General features: G+C 39.2%; 1 protein-coding gene across 1 annotated transcript in view; it reads right to left on the reverse strand.

The window, feature by feature from the left end:
- PROM1 (prominin 1) overlaps nucleotides 1-23,640 on the reverse strand; it is a 160,802-nt gene that overhangs the window by 38,482 nt on the left and 98,680 nt on the right. Inside the window, exons 12-15 of the mRNA XM_018571167.1 lie at nucleotides 19,284-19,292; nucleotides 16,537-16,696; nucleotides 11,921-12,073; nucleotides 4,249-4,372 (exon numbers count right to left, since the gene is read on the reverse strand). Coding sequence (XP_018426669.1) covers nucleotides 4,249-4,372; nucleotides 11,921-12,073; nucleotides 16,537-16,696; nucleotides 19,284-19,292 — 446 coding nt within the window. The remainder of the gene's footprint in view (nucleotides 1-4,248; nucleotides 4,373-11,920; nucleotides 12,074-16,536; nucleotides 16,697-19,283; nucleotides 19,293-23,640) is intronic.

Raw genomic sequence — 23,640 nt, forward strand, 5'->3', positions numbered from 1 at the left:
TCTGCTGAGGATTTGTAGTGCCAGTTCCTTAAATCTTAGTGTAAGTCATAGTGCTAATCTTCGATTGTTTAGTGGAAAAATCATTAGGGGTCCCGATATTCTAATGGAGAAAGAGAAAGAGACAGTCTAAAAGTGCAGTGAAATATGTATTGTGACAATCTTTAAAAGACTAGTATAAAAGCTCTGGAGCAATTTTATAGTGGCCAAGTAGTAAATCAGAGTCTGGTCAATGAGACTTATTTCTGCTCTTAGTCTACTGTTTTGCAGCTGGAAACTAAAAGTCTGAATGTGACGATTGGCTCTGAGTGTCCTATAGTAGCATACAATGTTTAACAAAGCCTGTCTACAGAAGCAGACAAGAAGTGCCCAACCTCTATTTCAGCCTAAAATAATATCCTGCAATCATTGTTGGGGTGTCCAGGTTAATAATTAGCTAACCATTTCTATTGGCTTTATAGAGAGGCCTTGAAACATAGGCACATGTCCTGCATGACTGGGTTTAAAGGAGTTTGGTAAATGGAGTGGTTAAACAGGTTGGAGGAAGTATATAAAATTCGTACATACCTGACTGGAAAAACAGAGAGACATCAGATGGGTCTGCAGGGATGGTCTGAGGGGAGGAGTCAAGCACTCCCCAGTAACAGACTAGCTGGCATTGGGTGTATTTCCCACCCACCAGGGTTTAAGGAAGTTTGGCAAATGGAGAGGTTAGCAGCGGGGCTGCATGGGTGGTCTGAGGGGAGGAGTCAAGCGGTCCTCAGCCAGAGGCTAGATGGCATTGGGTGAACTTCCCACCCATTTGCCCCATTTTCAAAGAATTTAGGTAGGCAGGGAATTGTTTGAGCCATAGCAGTTGGGGGTGTAGGTGCAAGGTCCTTGAAAGCAGTTTTTTGGGTCAAAATGTAAACTGTAAACTGTGTTAGGTAAGTCACCCATTTATTATGCTTGGTTAAGTGCTAGTGAACTGGTTGATTATTCCATGGGCTGTATCTGATGTTCATTTTGAAATCGTCTTACAGTTGGTGTACTGCGCTTGAGGACAGCCTTACGGGTTTACATATATATAGAGACTTTATGGAAAGTGTCTGCAAAGGACCCCATTTGAATTTTCTGTACATTGTTTTTTGTTATTTATACATTTTTGCTATTAAAAGAATGCCATAGCCATTAAACTACACTTTATGTTGTGTGCTGGCTATTTACTAGTAATTTGTTGGTGTATAGAAGTGATGGTCATGCAGTCCAGAAAACAGGTCATCTTTAATATCCTAGTCATGAATTTATGACCAACTGTATTACAGATAGTGATGCATCGATACCGATACTGGTATAGGTGCAGATACCGAGTATTTGGGCAAGTACTTGTACTCGCCCAAATGCTCCCAATTATATCCCGATACGGAACTTTCTGCATGAGGAAGCAGGGCGACAGCTTCCTGATTGGCTGAGCAGCCACCTCCATGCTCTCTGATGACGAGTGAGGATGGAGCCGGCCTCCCAGACAATCAAGAAGCCGGGGGGCGGGTAATGACTCACCCCCAGGTTTCTGATTGGTCGGAAAGCCGGCTCCATGCTACCTCGCCACCAATTAGGAAGCCGGGTGGCGAGTTATTAACCACCCCCCAGTTTCCTGATTAGTAGGGTTGCACTGATACCAAGTACAGTACTCGGTACAAGAATGAGTACATGTACCGATACTTTTGAGCTCCAAGACTACACTAGAGAAAAATTCAAAAATTAGGAGGCAGCTGTCATTTGTAAGGAGCACACGGAGCTCCTGGGATTTGTACATCTCTGTTTTAATGTACGATTTTGTTTTTATAAATATAAATAAAGGGATGCACAGATACCAGTTTTGCGAGTACGGGTACTGGTACTTGCCGAGTACTTACAAGTACGAGTACTGATACATTTTTGTTTATTGTCATGTGATAGTTTTTCTAAAACAATATTGACTAATGATTTCAGGACAGTGGTGGAGTACCAGAGCCAGGTCCCAGCTGCAACCGCTGCAACCCTGGTAGTTCTCATGAAAATGCCAAGTATCTGCACTGGTACTCGAAAAGTATCTGTGCATCCCTACTGATTAGCCATTCTAACCTCGTCACCTGGTGACATGGTAGCATGGAGTCGGCTTCCTGGCCAATCAGGAAGCCAGGCACCGGGTAATAACTTGCTGCCCAGCTTCCTGATTGGTTGGGAAGCTGGCCAACCAGGAAGGCAGGCGACGAGTCATTACCTGCTCACTCTGGCTTCCTGATTGGCCAGAAAGCCGACTCCATGTTCCCTCGTCACCTGGGGACAAGGGAGCATGGAGATGGCTTTCCGGCTAATCGGGAAGCCAGGTGGCGAGTCGTTACATGCCGCCCGACTTCCTTAATGGGACTTTCAGTATCATTATTCGGTATCCGCGAGTACCGGAAAAACAAATATCGGTGCTCATTCTTGATACCGAAAAACCGCTATTGGTGCATCCCTAGTTACAGACTAATGAAAACATTGGTAAATTTTAAAAGCCTGTGCAAGTATAGGTTAAATACAGAGCTGAGCATATCATATTTATCCGTAGAGGTTAGCATTACTCTATGCAGTAGAGGTTAACGTGACTTCATGCAGCAGATATTCTCAAATCTAACAAATGCTTGGTGGGTGTGCTTACAGGAGCACAAGGAACTTTACATATTAGGTTCAAAGCTGTGAGTAATCCATATACATGTTTTAGAGGAAATTCAAAAGTTATGGACTATTGGAGGATAGATCCAAGATCATGTGTAATAAATTATTGCATCAAGTATATTTAATAGCTCAGCTATTTTTGTAGTCTTGGATACAGTTGTGAGCAGTTACAACCTCTGTCAGGTTTTAACTGACGTCTGTGTCCCTGCTGGGCAGATTCCCCCTTTCCATCTGTCTTGGTGACCATTGTCACTGGAACTGAAAGAGAGGAAAATCCATAATTTTGAGTTCTCACCAGAACAGGAATAGAATGGAAATCTCCTAATAGAGACAACTGTTACAATGACAACTGTCTAAGATGACATTTTCCTCACTTTGAGAAAATGTCAAAGTCTGTACAGGAATAGAAACATATACAAACTTAGTTGTTTTTAGGACGTTATATTAGAGCTTTTAAAGCCCTTTATTTTTTCTTAGACAAGCCTACATGGTAACAGCCCCTTTAAAAATCCTATTTTTTAATTTTATTTTTTTTTATATAAATCAGAACAAAGCCTATGGTTCATGTATAAAAGCATATACGAGCATTGCTGGGTAGTACGAAAAATTCCAAGCTGGCTACTGGTGCCTGGAGCTCAGAGTACAAGTGTGTAATTGACAGTTTTAGGCTTACACACAGGTTGCAGCTTGACATGGTATGCACAACAACATAAGCTAAAAGGAGAGGTAAATGGGATTCCTGCCCTGAGCATCATATTTGTATGGATTATATGCCGACACGCAGAGTTCCCTATGTATCACTCATATCACATGTCAAAAAATGTTTTCTAATGCCCTGCTAATGATGGCTTTCTTCACATGAAGAACATAGTGAAGATCAAATACAATGTTCACAGATTTACTTTAACCTGTGTAGGGCCGGCGCATTCTTTTCATTTTTCATACACATGCTAAAATCTGATTTGTTTCTAATAGAAAGTTACTTTAAACCCCCAAACAGCTGCATTTTTTATGTTGCCTGATATTTACACAAGTGTTTATCAAATCAATATTTTTAGAAACAAATAAACTAAAATGAATTTTAGTGCACACAAACACAATATAATACCCAATGGGGGAATTTATAAAAACTGGAGCAGCCAAAATCTGGAGCAGCTGTGCATGGCAACCAATCAGCTTCTCTGTTTCATTTTCAAATCTTAACTGAACAAACTGAAGAGAGTTGCTGATTTGTTGCCATTGGCAACTGCCACAGTTTTAGTCTGCTCCAGTTTTTACAAATTCTCCTAAATGTGTTTAAAAAATATAAAGAATGGGGTGAAAAACTATAGTACTCAAAATTTTCCATAGGCAACGCTTGACAGGTGACAGGTTCCCTTTATGGAGACAACATCTATTATGTTGGTTATGCATTTAGATGAAGCACTGAGATCTTGAGGAATGCTGAATTAAGTTTTACTTGCAAAGTGTAGTACAAGAATATTCTTGCTTTTGTTTCATTCATTCTGTGGTCCCTCCACCTATCCTGCTGTCCTCCAAAGTCAAGATTATATTAATGAAAGTAATTCTCACCTTAAACAAAGTCTTGTCTTGGAATGGTTCACATACCAGCTTTTCAACATTTCCGCCAGCCAGGAATGTGATGGTTACAATGAGCATAAGGACCCAGGAGAAGATGAAGCTGAATACAACACCACTGTGTAACAATAAATAAAAAACTGTGATTAAAGACAAATAAGACTCCATAGGCTCAATTGACACCAGAATGTCTATACTTATTTTAAAAAAGTGACAGCTGAGTCCAATAAGATTATACAATTTCAGGCACAGGACTAAATCACAGAGTCTTATCCTTCTGTTAAAGTGACACTAAACTCAGGAGTTAGATCTTAAAAATACATTCAAGTATCTTAACTATTAACAAAAATGTATCTTATTCAGAATACAGCATTTGTAGAAAGGAAAAATATATATCATAGATATAGCATGGAGACTAACACTGCACTACAGTGCCATCTAGTGCTCAAAAGACAATATTGCTTCTCTGAATGTCAGAAATAGAAATCAGTGTATGCTGTTTTAGCTCTAACATATTAGACCCCAAACTCCCTCCACCCTTTCTCCATTGTATAAAATCAAACACAGGATTGTACTTGATCATCTGTTTATCAGGCTCTTCAACCGGGCTTCTGACAACTCTGAAGCAGGAACTGTCAAGAGCACAGCACTTCATGCTTTAGTGATCATAGAGCAGATCAGGAAATGGACTTTCCGTGGTCTACTCTCCATCCTGACAGCATTTGGTGTAGTCCTGGCCCCCCCAGAGGAGCAAAAGAGTCTGGAAAATGCAGCGGTTTGGTAATTTGGTGAGGCGGGGGAGGGTGAGCTATTAAAAAAATAGCTGTGCTCTTCCTGTGCCTATTCAAGTATCTTAACTATTAACAAAAATGTATCTTATTTGTGTATCAGAGTAACAAAATGGGATATAACAATCAATGGCATGGTAACAAGTAAACCATTGTAAAAAACATATAAGTGAGAACAAATAATGTACGTAGTAAAAACTATACTTATAAAGTCATATCGAGCACAAGATCACACCCATTATGCTTAACTCACCATCAGGGCCATAACAAAGAAAAAGGGCTCAGCGGCTTTCTTCGTCACTGAAAATGCTCCCATCTCCTGAAACCTTATATATTGGGGGGGGGGAAGGTACGTTAATAACATCCCAGAACTGATTCCTATATGTAACAAACTAAAATACACTTATATGCTCCTCTTATGCAAGGAGGCGATCAAGTCTTCCATATAGTAGATCTCATCTAGCACAAAGAACCACATCCCCACTGTAGGGGGTCTAGACTGTCTTCACAACAACGTAATGCAGGATCTCGCCGCATTCATCATGTGGACCTGTGTGTGTTGTAAAGTAGCCACCGATCCAAGCCCACTCCCGTGATGGACTACAAACTCATGTTTAGTTTACTAATTTAAACTGAGATTGTAGTCCATCACGGGAGCGAGGTTGGAGCAGTGGCTACTTTACAACACACACAGGGACCAAGGGGAACAAAAGTATCCACCCTCCAGAAGGAAGGACAGTGTCCGCACCAATTCAGAGATGATTTGAGGCTCTACAGCCGAGTGACACACAAGATACATTTTTGTTAATAGTTAAGGTACTTTATGCAGACTTGTATTAGACTGTTTGCACTCAATTCTCCTCCCCATTTAAACGGTACAAAAGATTGCTGACCATCCACATGATGAATGCGGCGAGATCCTGCATTACGTTGTTGTGAAGACAGTCTAGACCCCCTACAGTGGGGATGTGGTTCTTTGTGCTAGACGAGATCTACCATATGGAAGACTTGACCGCCTCCTTGCATAAGAGGAGCATATAAGTGTATTTTAGTTTGTTTCATATAGGAATCAGTTCTGGGATGTTATTAGCGTACCTTTTAACCCCCCAATATATAAGGTTTCAGGAGATGGGAGCATTTTCAGTGACGAAGAAAGCCGCTGAGCCCTTTTTCTTTGTTATGGCCCTGATGGTGAGTTAAGCATAATGGGTGTGATCTTGTGCTCGATATGACTTTATAAGTATAGTTTTTACTATGTACATTATTTGTTCTCACTTATATGTTTTTTACAATGGTTGACTTGTTACCATGCCAATGATTGTTATATCCCATTTTGTTACTCTGAGCTATGTAATGCTTTTTCCTTTATCCGAGTGTTACTGTTTTCTTATTTCAATAAATGCAGAAATAAAAAAAAAAAATCTTTACTAAAAGAAGTTTTCTACACCATCAACACATTTTTTGTCATGCCTGGCCACTTCTTTAGACAAAATGTATGACAAATCTGTTAGAGGCTGAGAGTTCCATCGTCAGCTGTGCTGCACACGCTAGTATTCTGGTACTCACAGCCGGAAGGAGCCTGGGACTGCTAATAGGTAAGTATAGGTAAGTAAGGTGGGAGTTGGTAAAAGTTTAGGTCTTATATAGGCTTTAGGTCTGATTTAAGTTTAAAATTACCTTTGTTATTAAGCAGCAGTTCTGGAAACAATGCAGGCCATTGAGGCACAAAATAATGATTTGTAAGTCTTCACCAACAAATAATAAACCTTTTGTGATGGAAATGATGACATGTAGGTGCCCTCTGCCTTGGGGTAGCCCCAGACTCTAGGTTGAAGTCTACTTTAAAAAAGTGAGACATTAAGGAGGAGTGCAGGGGCATTGCTAATTGAATAAATGTAGGTGTTAGTTGCCAGTTCCCATGGTACTCCATTCCCAGGATATATAACCTAAAGCCAAGGTGGCACTGCTCTGAAGCACTGATATTATTAAGTTATATGACTTAGGTTGCATGACCTTGAACTGTATCTCTGTATATCTGGTGAGTAGTAAATAGCGCTACTATATACAGCAATACCAGGTCCACCCAGTACTTTGGTTAAGACGTAACTCAGCAGTAAGTGCCTTTCCCAACACCAGCATAGAAGGTATCATCAGATGGCCGTGTTGCCTTTTGTTTTACAGAGAAGGTTAAAATCACTATTCAACGTAGATTCAATTCAAATGAATTCCCTCCAGCGCCAATTTTTACCTTACCAACCACCCCAACCTGCACTTGAGCCCTATTGAAAAAACATTACTTTAAGGTATGGGGGCACAAATGCACCTTTCTACCACAAAATATTGCTTGGTGCCCGAGCAGCTAGTCACCAGGTCCAAGTGCTTGAGTGTAGGGGCATAACTAGCGATATGCAAATATTGGTTTTCAGAAAACGTATATTTGCATAGGATTTTTGTTGGAAGCAGAAGTGCTAATGGTAAGTTAGGGCGCTGGAGATTGCCTTATATGCAGCGGAGAGAAGTAGTCTGTATTTTATTTAAGGGGGGATCTCAAGTCTAATTAGGGATGTCAAGTATGCCACTGGCTGTGCTGATAACCTTACTCAATCTCTACCACTATCCCAAATGACTCTTAAAAATTGGATAAAATGCTCAAAATTTTCTGCTTCATTTCTATGCACTAAACCAGCATTTTTGGATGGAGTGTTGATCCCACTTGCTATCTAGAAGAAGGAATGAATATTATATTTAATGTGTTTTAAAAATGGCTGTATGTATATGCCATAAACCCTAGCTTTCCTGGGTCATATATGTTTTTTAACCCATATCCAAATGAAATTGGTACAGTTTCTACCGATTTTTTAACAGAGCTGTAAAATTATACCTTCAATTTATTGTGGAAACCTATAACTGCTATGCCTTGCCTACAGCAGTGAAGTTATTTATTAGATGCAGAGATGTCAGGCAGACTGAGACATGTACACATGGTATGCACCGCACGATGACCTAAATGAGACAGACATGAGGATTTTAGCTGTTTATTACAGAAGCAGAGCGGGTGGCTGGCTTCTGCACTGTCACTGTCAGGGACAAGTCAGTCACCATGACACCTAAATTTACTGGCAGCAGTCTTAGCATATTAAACATGGCAGCTCACATCTGTACATGCTTGACCAATCTCTGCATTAAATCAACCCTTCCTCAATGCTCATAGAAAATGCATGCATTGCAAACATGAACTATTTAGATTATAAATAAAGCACTGGTGCAAAATCAGAGAACAAAATCCTTGCTAGTCTAGCTGTGAGATACAGTGATTCCCAATGACAGTCATGTGTCATTGCTTTCTGCATACGTCTACCTCCAAGGGTTAATGATTAACATGAAGGTTTAGCTGCTGACTTTTTACAAAAATCAATCGGTAACTGTGCTGTTTAGTTTGCAGGTTTTGGGGAGAGTCTGTTTGAAATAGCTGACGAAGCAATTTACATAAACACTACTTGTTTATATGCTATGTAATGGTTCATATTAAAGAGCACTTTAGCCTCAGATGTTGATTTTGGGTGACAAAGGTTTCTCCTAATCCTTGGACACTAGTTGTGAAAATGTCCTGCAGTGGTTCTTGTTTTAGCCCCCTACCACAGAACCAAATTAAAGTTGGATTTCCCAGCTATTTGTTTATTCTGCATTATGGAATCAGCAATGTTATTCTATGGCTTTGTATTGGCAATGGCAGATGGAAAACTGGGCAACGTTGGAGAAATCACCACTTAAGTTGTTGACAGATAAAAAAAGAAACTTGATTCACTCTAGATTCACTCATAATAATTCTTCATCTGATTTACTGAAGATTCAACATGCCAAATAACCTTTTCATTTCATGTTGAAAAACTTTTGTAAACAGCTGATAAACTGGCAAATATCAAACCGTGTTCACATTATGATTGAAAATTCCACTCCGCGATGGTTGTTAATGAGAGATGTTGTCAGTGTGGACACTTGCCCAGGGTGGAGGGAACTGCAACTGCTGAGACATCCATGTAAAATCTGCTACATTATATTACTGGCAAACAACAGGTTTATTATAACGCTGCACTCCTTCCCTGTTTTAAGTGTGTAAACCTTGTAAACTTTAAAGTGATATTAAACCTTTGTTTTTTTTAACGGTTTCTACTGCTTTAACTTACATTAAAAAATGTTTTTTTATCCTTTAAATGTCTTAATTTCCTCGTTCTCTAGTGGTATCCAAAGCGCCACCCCCCTCATATGGATGCCTGCATCAGCTAGCTGGCTGCTGTGGAGGCACCCGGATGTGCATGCTGACGGCCATGGCCGCACCCAGCTGAGTGCGTCCATAGACACATACTGCATTTGGCCAGACACACCCCCACACTTGTAGTCACAGTTTGACTGATGGCAGAAGGAACCTGTGGCTGCTCTGCCCTTAGTACCCTCCCCCACAACCAGGAAGTTCAGAGAACCCTGAGGATACAAATGGCTGCAGGAAAGTGTGGGGGAGAACAGGGGTTTTAGACAAGTACTGGATGTTTTTTTCCTTAATGCTGACAATGCATTAAGGTAAAACTCACCCAGTACTATTCTAAGGGCCAGTTCGCAGTATTGCGCTATGGTAATGTGCATGTTACAGCATGGTAAAGTGCATGTTACAGCATGTTAAAGTGCATGTTACATATGTTGTGGGCTGGGGTATCATTTGTTCTGAATGGCACCCCAATGCACTAAGGCATCGCACCTGTGCTGCAGCATACAGAAACTCAGTACCCTGTATGCCCATTGTGTTCCCAAAAAAGCATCAAGTGCAGCTTTGCTTGTGATGGGGTGCATCGGCAGCCCTAACAAAATGAATGGGCTGCCTTAATGCAATGCATGTGAACATGTAACAAAATGCGCGTTCATCACACCAAAACAGTGTGAGCCTAGCACTGATGGGCAGGACTGGAAAACTTTGGAGAAACCACCACTTAGGTTTTTTAGAGAGCTATAAAAAGGAAACATATTTATAAAGCATTCAGTATGACTTTGAACAAACAGGTTATTGATTCACCCATAGTGAGTGTTTGGTGAATGTCACATTGACCATATTATAAATATGCCCTTAAGTCACACCCTGGAATTCATGAAGAATGTCTACGACACTATAGAATCCTGTCATGTATTCACACGACAGATGTTGGTGCTTGCCTCAGATTCATGGAAACAGGTAGGGAGGCGCACTGAGGCTGGAGTGTCCATACCTGACCTCATTGCAGCCCACCACCTCCCATGGTTGATTCACTGTTGTCACGCAGTTGTGAGCAGTTTTTCTGTGTAGCCAACAGCGTTCTAATAACCAGTAATGCTACAGTGGGAAGAGCCTGATGGGGATGCTGAGGGACTAGCAGGCAGTGGGCAGATTACATAGCCAATAGCAGGCTGTCTAATGGCTATGGAATCTGCCCGCTGCCTACTGTCAATCACCAGGGCAGTGGACCTGATGGGGAACTAGTCCCTCAGTTTTCTCATCAGGCACCACCCACTGTCAGCATAATTGGTTGCTATGTTGCATTCATCACTGGCCCCAATGACCCATTTCCCAATTGATAGCTGAATGTAAACAAAAGAGCCATGGCTATATTCAATTAATTATGTCAGCCAGCATCCTCAACCCCTTTGTTTACATTCAGCTGCTGGCTAGGGAATATCCTGGCTGGCATCTGAGTGGAGGCGGGGATGCGTCATTGGTTGCTAGGACATGGGCAGCCAGTGGTGTCGTAGCAAGCAATGAACCCTCAGTAGGAAGCTGTCAGATTCATGACAGCTTCCAGCATACAAATGCTCCACTCTGAGCACTGACGTCTCTCTGCACCCAGCTCAGGATTGGTTTTCATTACTGCCGGTTTTCTAATCTGTAAACTGGTGGTAATCTTTTATAAATCTGTTGCAGTCATAACAATAGTCTCTTAAATTCACACTATAAAAAAAACTACCAGAATCTTTCGTAAATGTTGGTAAAGCTACTAAAACTGACAACAGGGCTTTTTTAAATTTTGCACTGGAGCTTTTAAAGGGCCATACTAGTGGTTCATAAAAGTGGTACAAAGCCTTTACTGAATTCCCTCCCCATTTTTTTGCCATATCACAGTAACTTTCCTGCTCATTGATCTTTATAGACTCCAGCGCTATGAGGTAGGATTGGTATAGTATTCAAGTTCAGAATGTGTAAAGGATGGTATGAATTGTGTTATTTATGTAGTGCATTCAGATGCGCAAACCAGCTTACAACTACTTTTAGACTGTGTATAGGCAATGGTGAATATTACTTTTATTATAATTATTAATAATAATACTAATAATAATAATAAATAAAGCTGTGCTGAGGCAGCCAATAGACTCTCACTCATTCACTGACAAACTGAATCCTCTGACATCTGTTAAAGTCTGTTCCTACCTTTAATACATTCTTGGCATATTTGAACAACTGTAATGTTTATTAATTGTAGGTATCTGTAACAACTGTTAAAGAGACCTTGCCACTTTCTTTTACCATTGTGTAACACACTCGAGGAACATAATGCAATATGTGACAGCTATTATAAAAAAAAAATAAAAAAAAATTAGGTACTCTATAAATGAAAATGTGCCATTTGCCTGTACAGATCTGTTTTTCTTTCTGACTCAAGTAATAACTCCATGACAAGCGTATAGAAAGGACATGTATTTTGCCTAAAAATGTAAACCTTAAATATTTTTTCCTCTTTACCACTTCAGAAAATGAGGAACAGCAGCTCCCCTAATATGCTTTGAAATGCTTACAAAATGAAAACCCCCAAGTTTGGAACATCTTTGGAAGTTTAGTTATCCACCGTACAAGGAATACTCACGCCATAAGGAAGGTTCCCCCGGTATTGGAGATGCAGCCTCTAGTAGTCGGAGATGAATGCTGGTCATAACCGCAAGAACCACATAGCAGACCAAGGAAATAGAAGACTACAATGAGTGTGACCATACAGCAGAGAACGAGGGAGCCCAACCACCTGAAAGTACAGGGTACTGTCACATGGGTCTTATTTGTAGAAGACAGATCACAGTTATCTATATAGCATTCACCATTAGTTTATCATATTGAAACTTACCACTAGTCCATATCTACCAAATGTTCCCAATTTTCTAGAGGACTTGTCCCATCTTTCACCATCTTCAACTATATAGAAAACGTCACCAGCACACCAAATAACTTGTGTCAACAATCCATCTTCTTTATCGATGCAGACTGTCAAATGGTTATCTATGGATTTTCTATAGAGACTTCTGTGCTTGATTACTCTTAAAAAACTGGGCGTTCCTCCTTACAGCTGTTCATTTAAATTGGCTGCATGCATGACGGCTGTCTCTGCCCAGCTGTCATTAGCGTGAAGATTGGTCGGCTTCAGCCGACCTATATCCACGCTTCGGCTCTCACTTCGGCTCACTCGAGCCGAAGCATATGACTTCAGCTCAGCTGCTGTATGGGCTATTGTGAATAGCGTGTACAGCAGCCCTTCCGTTCGACTGAACCAAAGGACAGAGGTGGCCGAAGAGAGCTGAAGGATCAGTCGAAGCTACAGCTGGATCCTTCGGCTCTTTAGCCAATAACTCCCTTAATCACTACTTATCTCTAACATATGTGGATTTAATTTCATGCCTCCTTAAAGACAACAACAATTTAATTATCAAGCATGTGGATTGAAGATTAAACCATAAACACATTACTTGCCATGAATGAGTCATTTTACTGTGATTATGACCACAAAGGGACAAACGGTCACCCACATAGTAGTCAGAATGTCATTGCTATCACTGTTCACACTACATTAATGACATGAGTCACAAGACCACATGTATACTACAGACTGTACCCTGGGCAAAGTATATGACTTCTTTGTAAGCTAGATAAACAGTATTCCCTCTCACATAATGCAAGATTCCATTCATCAATACCAGGAAATGGCATTTAAATTAAAGCAGAATGCATAACTGTTTATTCAGCAGACAAAACGCCTACAATAAACAAACCTGGAGCTCATTCTTGTTTCATGTATTGCTGACATAGGACAATCCCATGTTTTGATATTGTTTCTCTGGAAACCTTTGTGCCAGGTTTTTAGTATGTTCCCATTGTACCCTACCCTCCAGTTTTTCTGCATGTTAGGTTACATTTAGGGGCCATTTAATTAGGTATCTGTACTATGTAGTACACCCATTTGCCTTTAGGTTTGCCTAAATTCTTCTCAGCATTCATTCAGATTTCTTAGGGAGTTTGGTCCATGCTGACACTGAGCATTATACTATTACTGCATATTTGCCTAATACAGTTCATATGCAACACATCTTTTTCACCAAATTCTGAAGGACTCTTTTTGTGTACACCAAATTCTGGCTCTACCATCTGCATGGCACATCAGAGACAATATTAGAGTCTTCAGACTAGCCAACATTGCTCTAGTGGTCAGTCATTTAGATTTTGTGCTCCAATGCCTTCTTGCAGCTTCAATTCCTGTCTTTGGTTGATAGGAGCACTTGTAGAAAATGATTGTTAGAGCAAATCTCTTGAACTTGAACAAGTCTCAACATTTTCCTCTGACCAATCTTGCTGGCAAGATGCTGTTTATGTTTTTCTGTAAACCCCAGAGACTGTAGTGTGAGGAAAATCCAAAGTGTTTGTTCCTGGCTTTAACTCTACAGGCAAGATTTTCTTATTCTTTCTGTCCTGTTGACAATTATCCCTGGGATGGGAAGAAAGGTGAATCTTCCCAATGTGGGTACAAGCGGAATTCAGAGGTTTTATTTTTTTCTCATTCTACTAAAAACCATAGTTTTATTTTTTGGGGGGCACGCCAGCTGCAGACCTCACAAGGCTGTTTATCAAGTGTCAAAAAATTGATAGTCTCCCTGGTGGGATGCCCACCTGGGGAATCTATTGACATAAAAAAAGGCCCGTAGAATCATTGCAAAAATAGTAATATTAAATATAATAATAATTATTAAATAAATATTGCAAAATATGACATTGGTTAGCATCAATTGTGAATCAACAAGGCAGGGTGAAAATGGCTCAATATACACTTATCTGTACTGAGATATTCTGCTAAAAAAAATACACAATAAATGCTGGGGAGCACAATGAAAAGGTTAAAGTGACATTAAACCCTCAGATTTTTTTACATAAAACAATACTGTAATGTGCGCCTTACTGTAATCCATGGTAGTTTCCCTTCTCTTTGCTGCTCTTCCTTTTAAATCCTCATGTCTTCTCATGCTTGGGGAGAACTTCCCTTTTCAGCTCAGGGCCTCTTCCTGTAGTGCTGAGTCAGGTTACAAGCTATACAAACTTTTACACAGACACCGTGTATCCATTCCTGAGACAAGGCAGTCTGCTGCAAAACAGAAGTTCTGCCCAGCATGAGAACAGATACAGATTTAAAAGAAAGAGCAGCAAAGAGAAGGGAAACAACCATGGATTACAATAAGGCGCACATTACACTATTGTTTTATGTTTAAAAAATCTGAGGGTTTAATGTCACTTTAAGGACAGGAAGATGAAAAAGAAAATTCAATAGCAAAATTATAGGAAGAGAAGAGAAAAAGGAAAATTCAATTACAAAATTATAGCAAGAGAAGTGAGGGTGCAAATAAAGGCAATGGGATGAAATTGGGAATAGGGATGAAATTGGGAATAGGAAAGAAAGAGCAAGATGTATCTTAAATCCCTTTGACCAAGCAGGCAGGTGATATGTATGCTACATACTGATGAAAGGTGTTCTATGATTATTTATTTGATTATTTCCAAAGTGATATTATAAACACATGTGATGACTGAAGGACAGGAATAGGTTACAGCTATTATTTTGGGAACAAATTTCACACTACAGCATTAGAGTCCTTGGTCTGTCCCACTACATTAAATGGAATATACATTATATACATCATAACGCAATTGTCTTCTATGACCTGCCTGAAACAACCTAAATGAAAAAAACTATTCACAATAAAATAAAAAAATACTAAGACCTTAATTCTCCACTGCTACAAAATACAATGGGATACAACAAATGTCTAAGATATCATACAACAAGTTTGGGCTCAATCCTTATCATTCTGCCTCATAAAACTGACATTGTACATCAGTCTCTCCAGTCAATCTGACAGGAATTTCAAGTATTTGTGAATTAATTTGTATATACTGTATGTCCCAATGTGAAATGAAATCACATTCCAGTAATGATCATAGGAAGTACTAAAGTTTGAGGGATGTAACACTGCTACTTGTCAGGTGACGGCAGAATAATTTGGATAAGAGTAATTCACAAATGTACACACTTTCACAATATTCTAGAAAAAAACATTTAAAAGAGTTAATGTAGTTGTAGTTACTAACAAATTCCTTTAACACAAGATGGCTTTTCTGGGCTTTGATTTTTGACTAACAGTTGTTTCTATGTATTAGTAAATTTGCAAAGGTTCCCAGCCAGCAAATATTTTCTTATATGTTTGTGTCTAGAGAACATGTCAACTCATACATTTGAGCACTGTAAATGCTTTACACTCCAGAAATTATTCTATAGGCAGTAACATATTTTGATTAATTAACAATTCTTAAAATTGTAAAATGAATACAGAAAATGTATTGGACACGAAACTCAGTAGTTAAATCTTTAAAATGCATTTAAGTACCATAACGATTAACAAAAATTTATCTTATTTGTGTATCACTAAGCTGTAGATGCTCAAATCTTCTCTGATTTGCTGGTGACACTGTCTTTCCTTCTGGAGGGTGGCTACTTTTGTTCCTCATGGTCCCTGTGTGTGTTGTAAAGTAGTCACCGCTCCAAGATCTCTCCTGTGATGGACTACAATCACAAAACAAATTAGTAAACTAAACATGAGATTGTAGTCCATCAAAGGAGTGAGCTTGGAGTGGTGGCTACTTTACTACACACACAAGGACCATGGGGAACACAAGTAGCCACCGTCCAGAAGGAAGGACAGTGTCACCACCAATTCAGAGAAGATTTGAGCATCTACAGCTTAGTGATACACAAATAAACTAAATTTTTGTTAATAGTTAAGGTACTTGAATGCATTTTTAAGATTTAACTCCTGAGTTTAGTGTCACTTTAACCAATACATGTTGACACTGCTCAATTTGGCCTGGGAATATGGGCTTTAATGACCTTTAGTCAAAAAAGGGTTAATGGAAAGCCCCCATTGCAGACCTCTTATTTGTAAGATGTTACTTCCCTGGCCTGGATTCTGATACTCTAACTTCAATGCTGTCTAAGTTGCTGATTGGAAACAAATATAGAGAAAAGGATTTCTGACATTTTTCGATACTGGTTTTGGTAGTGATTTAAAAATGAGTGAAGTGACACAACCTGGCATCTAACATTTTGAGAAGGATGCCTGCAATGGCAGCCCCCATACTTTTCTCACATTAAATTGACCATCCACGTTACATCACCTGTAAAAGTCGTACTGTTCAACCACAGGGTAGTAGTTCCGAATAAACATCTCACTCTGCGCTAGATATGATGTCAAGTTGGACATGACTTGAAGAATTGGGATCATTTTTGAAAAGTTAGTGATATTTACTCCAATGGAATCCAAGATGTTCTTCACAACTAAAAAAAAAATATATATATATATACATTTATTCTCATTAATACTGTTATTGTCATCTGTTAATGGCAAATGGAGATTTTGGGCACCTAAGAACTACACTTGCCAGGAGTTTCTGACTAAGGATTATGGAAGATATACATACTTATCAAATAAGACAGTGCAAAAAGTAATGAGGATTGCAGTAGCATACAGCAATTAGCCAGAAACCAGATTTCTGTAGTCAGATAAAAAGTAATTGTTGATTGGTTGCTGTAGATAATGAACTTTGCATATCTCATTTGAGTTTACAAATGCTTATTGAAGAAGTTAGATGGCACTTGGGCGTCAACCTATTTGGTAACTATTAAAGCTTAACTCCAACCATACTTTCAGGGGTTTTTTTCAGTTCACTTTTTCACTACTTTACTTTCTTCCTGTGACTCCACTGGAAGGACTTGCACATACTTTTTTGTCCATATGATACCAGGACAGGAAAGAAGTAGAAGGGGGTCCACAGGGACAGGAAGGTACCGTCAGCACTAAAACCTTAATGAGGTTATAATCTTTTCCCTCTCTACTAACAATGATCTTTAAGTCTAATCCTTGTGCCCAGGAAGAGAGGTAAGGGGAAAACAAAACCCTAATAGAGGTTCTATCCCTTTCCTGTGATTTAAAGGCTAATTCCACCTTTGTGACCATGGTTCATGTTACACCCATATCGAAGGTGTAACATGAAACATGGTCACATTCACCAACACTTTCCCTCAAAAAGCTACCCCCATCCTTACCTGGGTTCAGCATCCTGTGGTTTTATTTCTCACTTAGAAGCTGTGTGTGTCTCTGGAGAGACTACAAGTCCCATTTGCCAGTGCAGCAGGGGAATTTGTACATATCAATGATGCTCAATCATGGTGAGTGATTGATTGATTACTTACTCCAGCTCCAAACCCTCAGGTCTGTACCTCAGTGCGGACCTAGAGCTGGGGGAAGAGTCTGCAGGAGCCTGTGCATTGCACCCATGATCCACTCATGGTAGCAATGCTTTGCAGGCTCCACTACAACAAATTAATAAATGCACGTTTTGCATTTCATTAATGTGTGTGCATTTCTTTTTTTTTTTGCAAAAGGTGGAATATGCTTTTAACATGCAAGGCCACCCAAAACTGATATTTAAGTGTGCAGGGTTGATTCAACCTTATCAGCATCCAACCACCAAAATATCAGTTCTGGCTTGAGTTGGCCATAAAATATTTTGCACAATTCAATAAAAGGATGTCATGAGAGAGGAAGATCAAACCACAGAGTGAAATGTGAACACTACAACACACACATGACAAAACTCAAACAATGTAGAATGGATGTTTGGCCGTACAGAGTCAGAGTTTTCTTTAACTTGAACATTGAATATTTTGTAACACATTTTTTTTTCTCTCTGTCAGTTTTGACATCAGGTTTTGGAATTTATGGTATTTTTTTTTCTTTTGCCTCTGGGACCGATTTCCAAGTAAGAACAGCCATATTCCCTCTGTGATGTTGAGACTTGAAAGAGACTTGTTTTATAAGAAATAGCTGTCTTTTATAACTTAAACTTTGACCCAAATGCAAGTATGATGAGTGCATAGTACACTCTTATAACATAGATGCACATATTAGAATAATGCATGTATGTATGTATGTATGTATGTATGTATGTATGTGTGTGTGGAGACAGATATATTATTATGACTGTTATGGAAAGAACAAGATTAATTGGTTTTAAATAAGAGAAAAGAATGATTTAATTCATTTTATTAAATATAACATTAAATGTGGCACAGTGTTTTCGCTGGGCCTTTCCATTCAAATATGATCTACATGTCATAAACTTTAACTTTCTCTTGGGTTTTTGACTTTCATGCCATTAATGGATGTTAAAGTTTTGTATACTAAAGAGATGAATTAAAGTTATAAGTTCTACAACCAAATTTTTACAAAAAAATGAGGTTAAATTCTATACAAACCTAAACAATAAACTTTGCTCCTGTTTGGTCTGTTAAATATAACATTGAAAGCATTTTGTTAAATCTGATGGATAAGTGTAAAAAAATATTTGATGATCCAACCAGAAACTTGTGAGCTGATAACTTTTTGTGCTCTCTGCTAGTCCTGCACTCTTACCAATTACATTTGTCCCTCACTTCTAAGTTATGGAAAAGAGAAGATCGGGAAGAGTTCTGTAGTACTGCCCTAGGGTAACAAAGCTGCTCCTCTGTGTATACAGTACAGTGATTGAACATTTTTACAGTATCACTAGGTAAACATAAAGTAAAGAAAGACTGCCAAAATGAAAACTGATGCAGCCAACACATCCATGGACTGGTAAGCTGCAATATATGGCATTTGTCTTGGGTTTGGATATGCTAGATATTTTACTTTGGTGTAATTTCACTACTGGCCACCAGAGAGAGGGAATTAGAAGCTGTAAAATAATACAGCATTCACCGTGATGAAATGCCAAGGTTGCTTCCTTTGCACACAATAATCAAAAAAAGATTAAAGAAAGCTCTGACTTTACGGTATGAGAAACCCATTGGCTCCTCTGGAACGGTATCATCTTGAAGAACTTACAAGGAATAGCTGAGATATTAATCCAAAAACAGGTCCAAAAAGATTTTGTTAGTGATGGAAAAAAAAACGGCATTAGTATTTTTACTGTTAACATATTAATTCCACATAAAAATGCAGCTTTCTTTTTAATAAAGGGAGGCAAGTGACTGGGAGTAGGTGATGGTGGTAAGGATGGCCTCCTCCATGAAGGTTTACATTCAAAAGGACCCGAGTTATTCTCAATGGCGTACAAACCATAGTTACCTGAAGACTAGATTTATTTTTTTTTAAAAACACTTTTTAAAAGAGATTGTATTGATTTATTGGTGTGTGGATGTTATTGCTTTAATGCTCTTGTTTCTTTTTATAATTTCTGATTATATATGTACCATATATGTGGCCATAGTCAGACATTACATATGTAGCACTTGCTTTGCAGTGCTACACGATGGCTGAGCTGTACTGCTCATGCTAAATTCTATGAGTCAACTGACTAATTAAAAACAATGTTCTTTATCTGCAGCCAATATCTTATCTTAATGGTTAGGAAGAGTGAAATAGTAAATCATCTGCCCTGCGTCTGATGACTTATTGCACCATAGTGTAGGTTCTGCATCTCTTAAAGCAGAACTAAACCTTCATTTTGATAAATGTTAGCAGGTGGAGTTTTATGGCCGAAGAGACTCTGTACATCTATGCCATGAAGCCTCTTTTTCCTTCCTGTTAACAATTCTCGCATGTGCAGTGCAGTGTAGAATCCAGAACGGGTCCTGGGGCAATGTAACTCCCCTGCTCATGCACTAGAATTACGTTATCCTTAAACAACCAATGGGAGAAGAAAAGGAGACTCTGGAGGAAGACAGCAGCAGTTGCCAAGGACTGACAAGGTTTAACACTTCGTCTGGCGTTTGTTTCCGCGCTGAAACACATGCAACATTTAATCCCATGTTGTATTGTGCGTCAAAATATCCCGGGTGTTTGAAATAGTCCCTGAGCTTCGTTTGTGGCACTTATCAGTCCATTTTGCTTCATAGACTTTAATGTAAACGCACCGATCAGCATGTTTTTTAAGCACGTTTTTGCAGCTGAGACTGCTTTTCATTGGACAGCTGTAAAACTAGCTGAAACCGTACCTTGAAACGCTCTTGGTTATAAACAGAAAATGCCTGTTGAAACGCACAAAATTGCGCTAAGGAATGTGCGCATAGCCTGTTGAAACACTGTCGCCTTGGTGTGAATGTGGTCTGAAGAAGGACTCACTGAGTCCAGGATCACCCCCAAATTAATGCATGTTACCATAACAGCCTAAAAGCTTTGTATGCAAGAAGAGAATACTTCAAGGATATATTCTTTGGTGGTGGTTGGGAAGAAAATAGGCCTCATCAGGGTAAATAATGTGTGTAATTTGTTTTAAGGGGGAGGGGACTAAGAACCTAACTTATCATTGTGGCTCCACTATTTTTTCCAAGGTTCAAAAAGTCCAACAACAATGTGACTCACTACCAAGCCACTGTAGACAACAGGCAGCTTCAGAACATGGAGGAGGAGAAAGTCACACTAGACGTTTGAAGTTTGGACTGGGAGGCCTAAAATACATGAAGAAAATGTATGGTGATTTTGTACACATTTCCTTTCTTTTTTTACTCTGGTCAGAACCTAAAAATAAGATATAAAAAATATATTTTTGTCATTGTCTTCAGTCAGGTAATTATAGCATATTACATATGAATATTATGTAGTCTTTTATCCAACCAGAATATTTTCCTTTGTCTCTGTTGTATAAAGCAGAGCTCAATAGCTCCAGATGAAATGTACACACGAGTCAGAGAAGTTGCTCATGCTTTATCAGGGGACTCCATCAAAGGTTTCAAGTCAGCCTCAAGGCAGGTAGCATCTGCTGTGCTTTCTCTTTAGGTAACCCATGGTGCAGTGTGAACCATTTGTCATGTATTAAATGCTTATTAGTAAAAAAAGAAAACAGATTGTAACACCTATAAATGTTATGATTCCCTTTATTGTCCCTGACCTACCTCACCCCCATTTGATTGGGGGAAATGGTAAGCGAGTTAACACTTTAAAAATACTAAATCTTGTTCCCTCTAACTGACAATAAACACACATTTACCTTTAACATTTTCCTAAGGTCTCTATTGTAAAAAACAAAGTTAAAGTTGAACTTCAGGCAGGTAAAAAAGACGCATTGATGCTGTTCTATATTCATTAATACATCATATAATTATTTTTTTTTCACAAGCAGTGTATGTATCTTGACCTATCATCCTGCAGTCCCTGTACAACAGAGCTTTGACTAGGCGAGGGAGAAGCAGCACAAGGAGCCAATCAGTGGTGCTGCGGTGCTCATATACTAACAAGGAACATGCTGGTAGAAAGTAAGAGCAGAGTGACAGAGACTTGAGCTTATCAGTTAGCTGCTTCCTTCTTGGTAGGTAAAACAGCTCTCACATATGTGCACTTAGCTGTTTGCCTGGAGCTCAGCTTTAATAAACATTTCAGTAGGTTTAGATATAAGTGCACGTTTTATAAATACTTTTACACTTTCTCGTTATTCTTTCCCTTTTTATCCTAAACTTGTAACCCATGGTAGTGTAACAAATATCTGCACTCACTGCCATTTCAGATCAATCAGAAAAGACATCCTAGATATAAACTGCAAATGTTACTGTAATTTACCACGGTGTCGGCAGCAACTAATCAGTGGGGAGGAAACTTACATCTCATAAGTTGATTTACAACGTTGTGATTGTGGCTTTTGGCAGTGTGCACAACAGCTCCCTAATATCGGCTTCACAACATTTGAAAGAATATTAGTTTTGATAGCTGATCAAAAGTGCTGCATGCTGTTATTACAAGCAATCGGCTTCTGGTCTCACATAAATTCTTCCTCAGAACATCAAGCAATGAGCTGAAAAGCACTTCAGCCTACTCCAGAATTTATTTCGCCTGCTGTCTATTACAAGGCACATGAATACATTTCCTTTAGGTCTCTAACTATAAAGCTGTGCTGTTTTCTGTGAATAACGCTCTCATTTTATTTCTCAAATTCTCTTGACATCTCTACCATAATATGATATTTTCCTGTGTGTCAGTCCTTGATGGCTACAAATTTCCATCAAACCTAAGAGCGTGCAAAAGTGTGGAGGCCATTTTGTGACAGACCTTTTTGTTGGCCAAACCATTTTTCAGTTCCTTGGGAATAACAATATTAATAATTGTAGACACACACATGAAGCAGTTGAGCAGTGTGGTAATTTCTCCATTATAGGACAACTTCCTGCATACCTCTTCTTTTTCTTAGAGTATATTGAGGGACAGGGATGTAGTAATTTATAGACATGTGGGTTATGCAACTGCCTTCAGGAGGTGGACAATGGCAAACAGAAAAAAAGTTTGCCCCTAACAGTCTTGCTATAATTTTTTAAGCAAGCAGAGTCAAGACACAGAGAGGTAGGACCTGCGTCTCCCAATACACTTCAAGAAAAAGATTTTACAGTATGTACAAACATCTTATTTTCTTCATTGTCCATTGAGGGACCCAGGGATATAGTAATTCATAGAAATGTGGGATGTCATGGTGAGGTAGGGTGGGCAACATTCACTGAAAGATATAAAGGATGTGGAAATGTTAATAGAAGGGTATCCGAAGGAATAACGGACTGAAAGGCCAGTGAAAAAATGGGGGATCGATATGAAAATTGGAACTGTAACGAAAGGCACCAAGAATTGTCCACAGCAGGACAGTTAGAACCACTAGGGAAAGGCTGCTATCTGAAAGGACAATGGACCTCCACAATAAAGTGGAGGACAACTCAGCAACCACCAAAAGGAAACATACATTATTATTATTATACAGTATTTATATAGCACCAACAGTTTGCGCAGCGCTTTATATAATCCTTGACCTCAGGGAAGGAATGTTGGACAAAGTATGTCTCATCTAAAGATTAACCAGTGAACAGTTGGGGGTTGAAGCAAAATAGCCTTAACCCTTGAACGCAAAGAATAGAAGATCCAAAATAAAACAGCTCTCAGGAACAATTTTAGGGAAGAGAGGTAAGGAGGCCTTCAATGTAAAACAAAGAAGGGTGAAGTACCAAGTCCCTTTTAAAGGAAGGGGTGAAGAGTTTCCCACCCGTAAGTAAATAAAAGGGAAGCTTACAGCCCATTTCCGTCTTTCCTGAGGTATTTAAAAAAAAAAAGATATGCCAGCAATGTACACCAAGCCTTCATGAAGCAGGCATATGCAGTTGCTGTATATGAACAGAGAAACGTAATTTTTTTTGTCAGCTTTCCTCTTCATACCCTCATGGAAATGGCTGCCTCTGTGCTTTGCAAGGAATGTCTGTATATTACAAGGGAC

Source organism: Nanorana parkeri, unplaced genomic scaffold, assembly GCF_000935625.1.
Source record: "Nanorana parkeri isolate BGI_ZX_2015 unplaced genomic scaffold, ASM93562v1 scaffold1690, whole genome shotgun sequence".
Lineage (NCBI taxonomy): Eukaryota > Metazoa > Chordata > Amphibia > Anura > Dicroglossidae > Nanorana > Nanorana parkeri.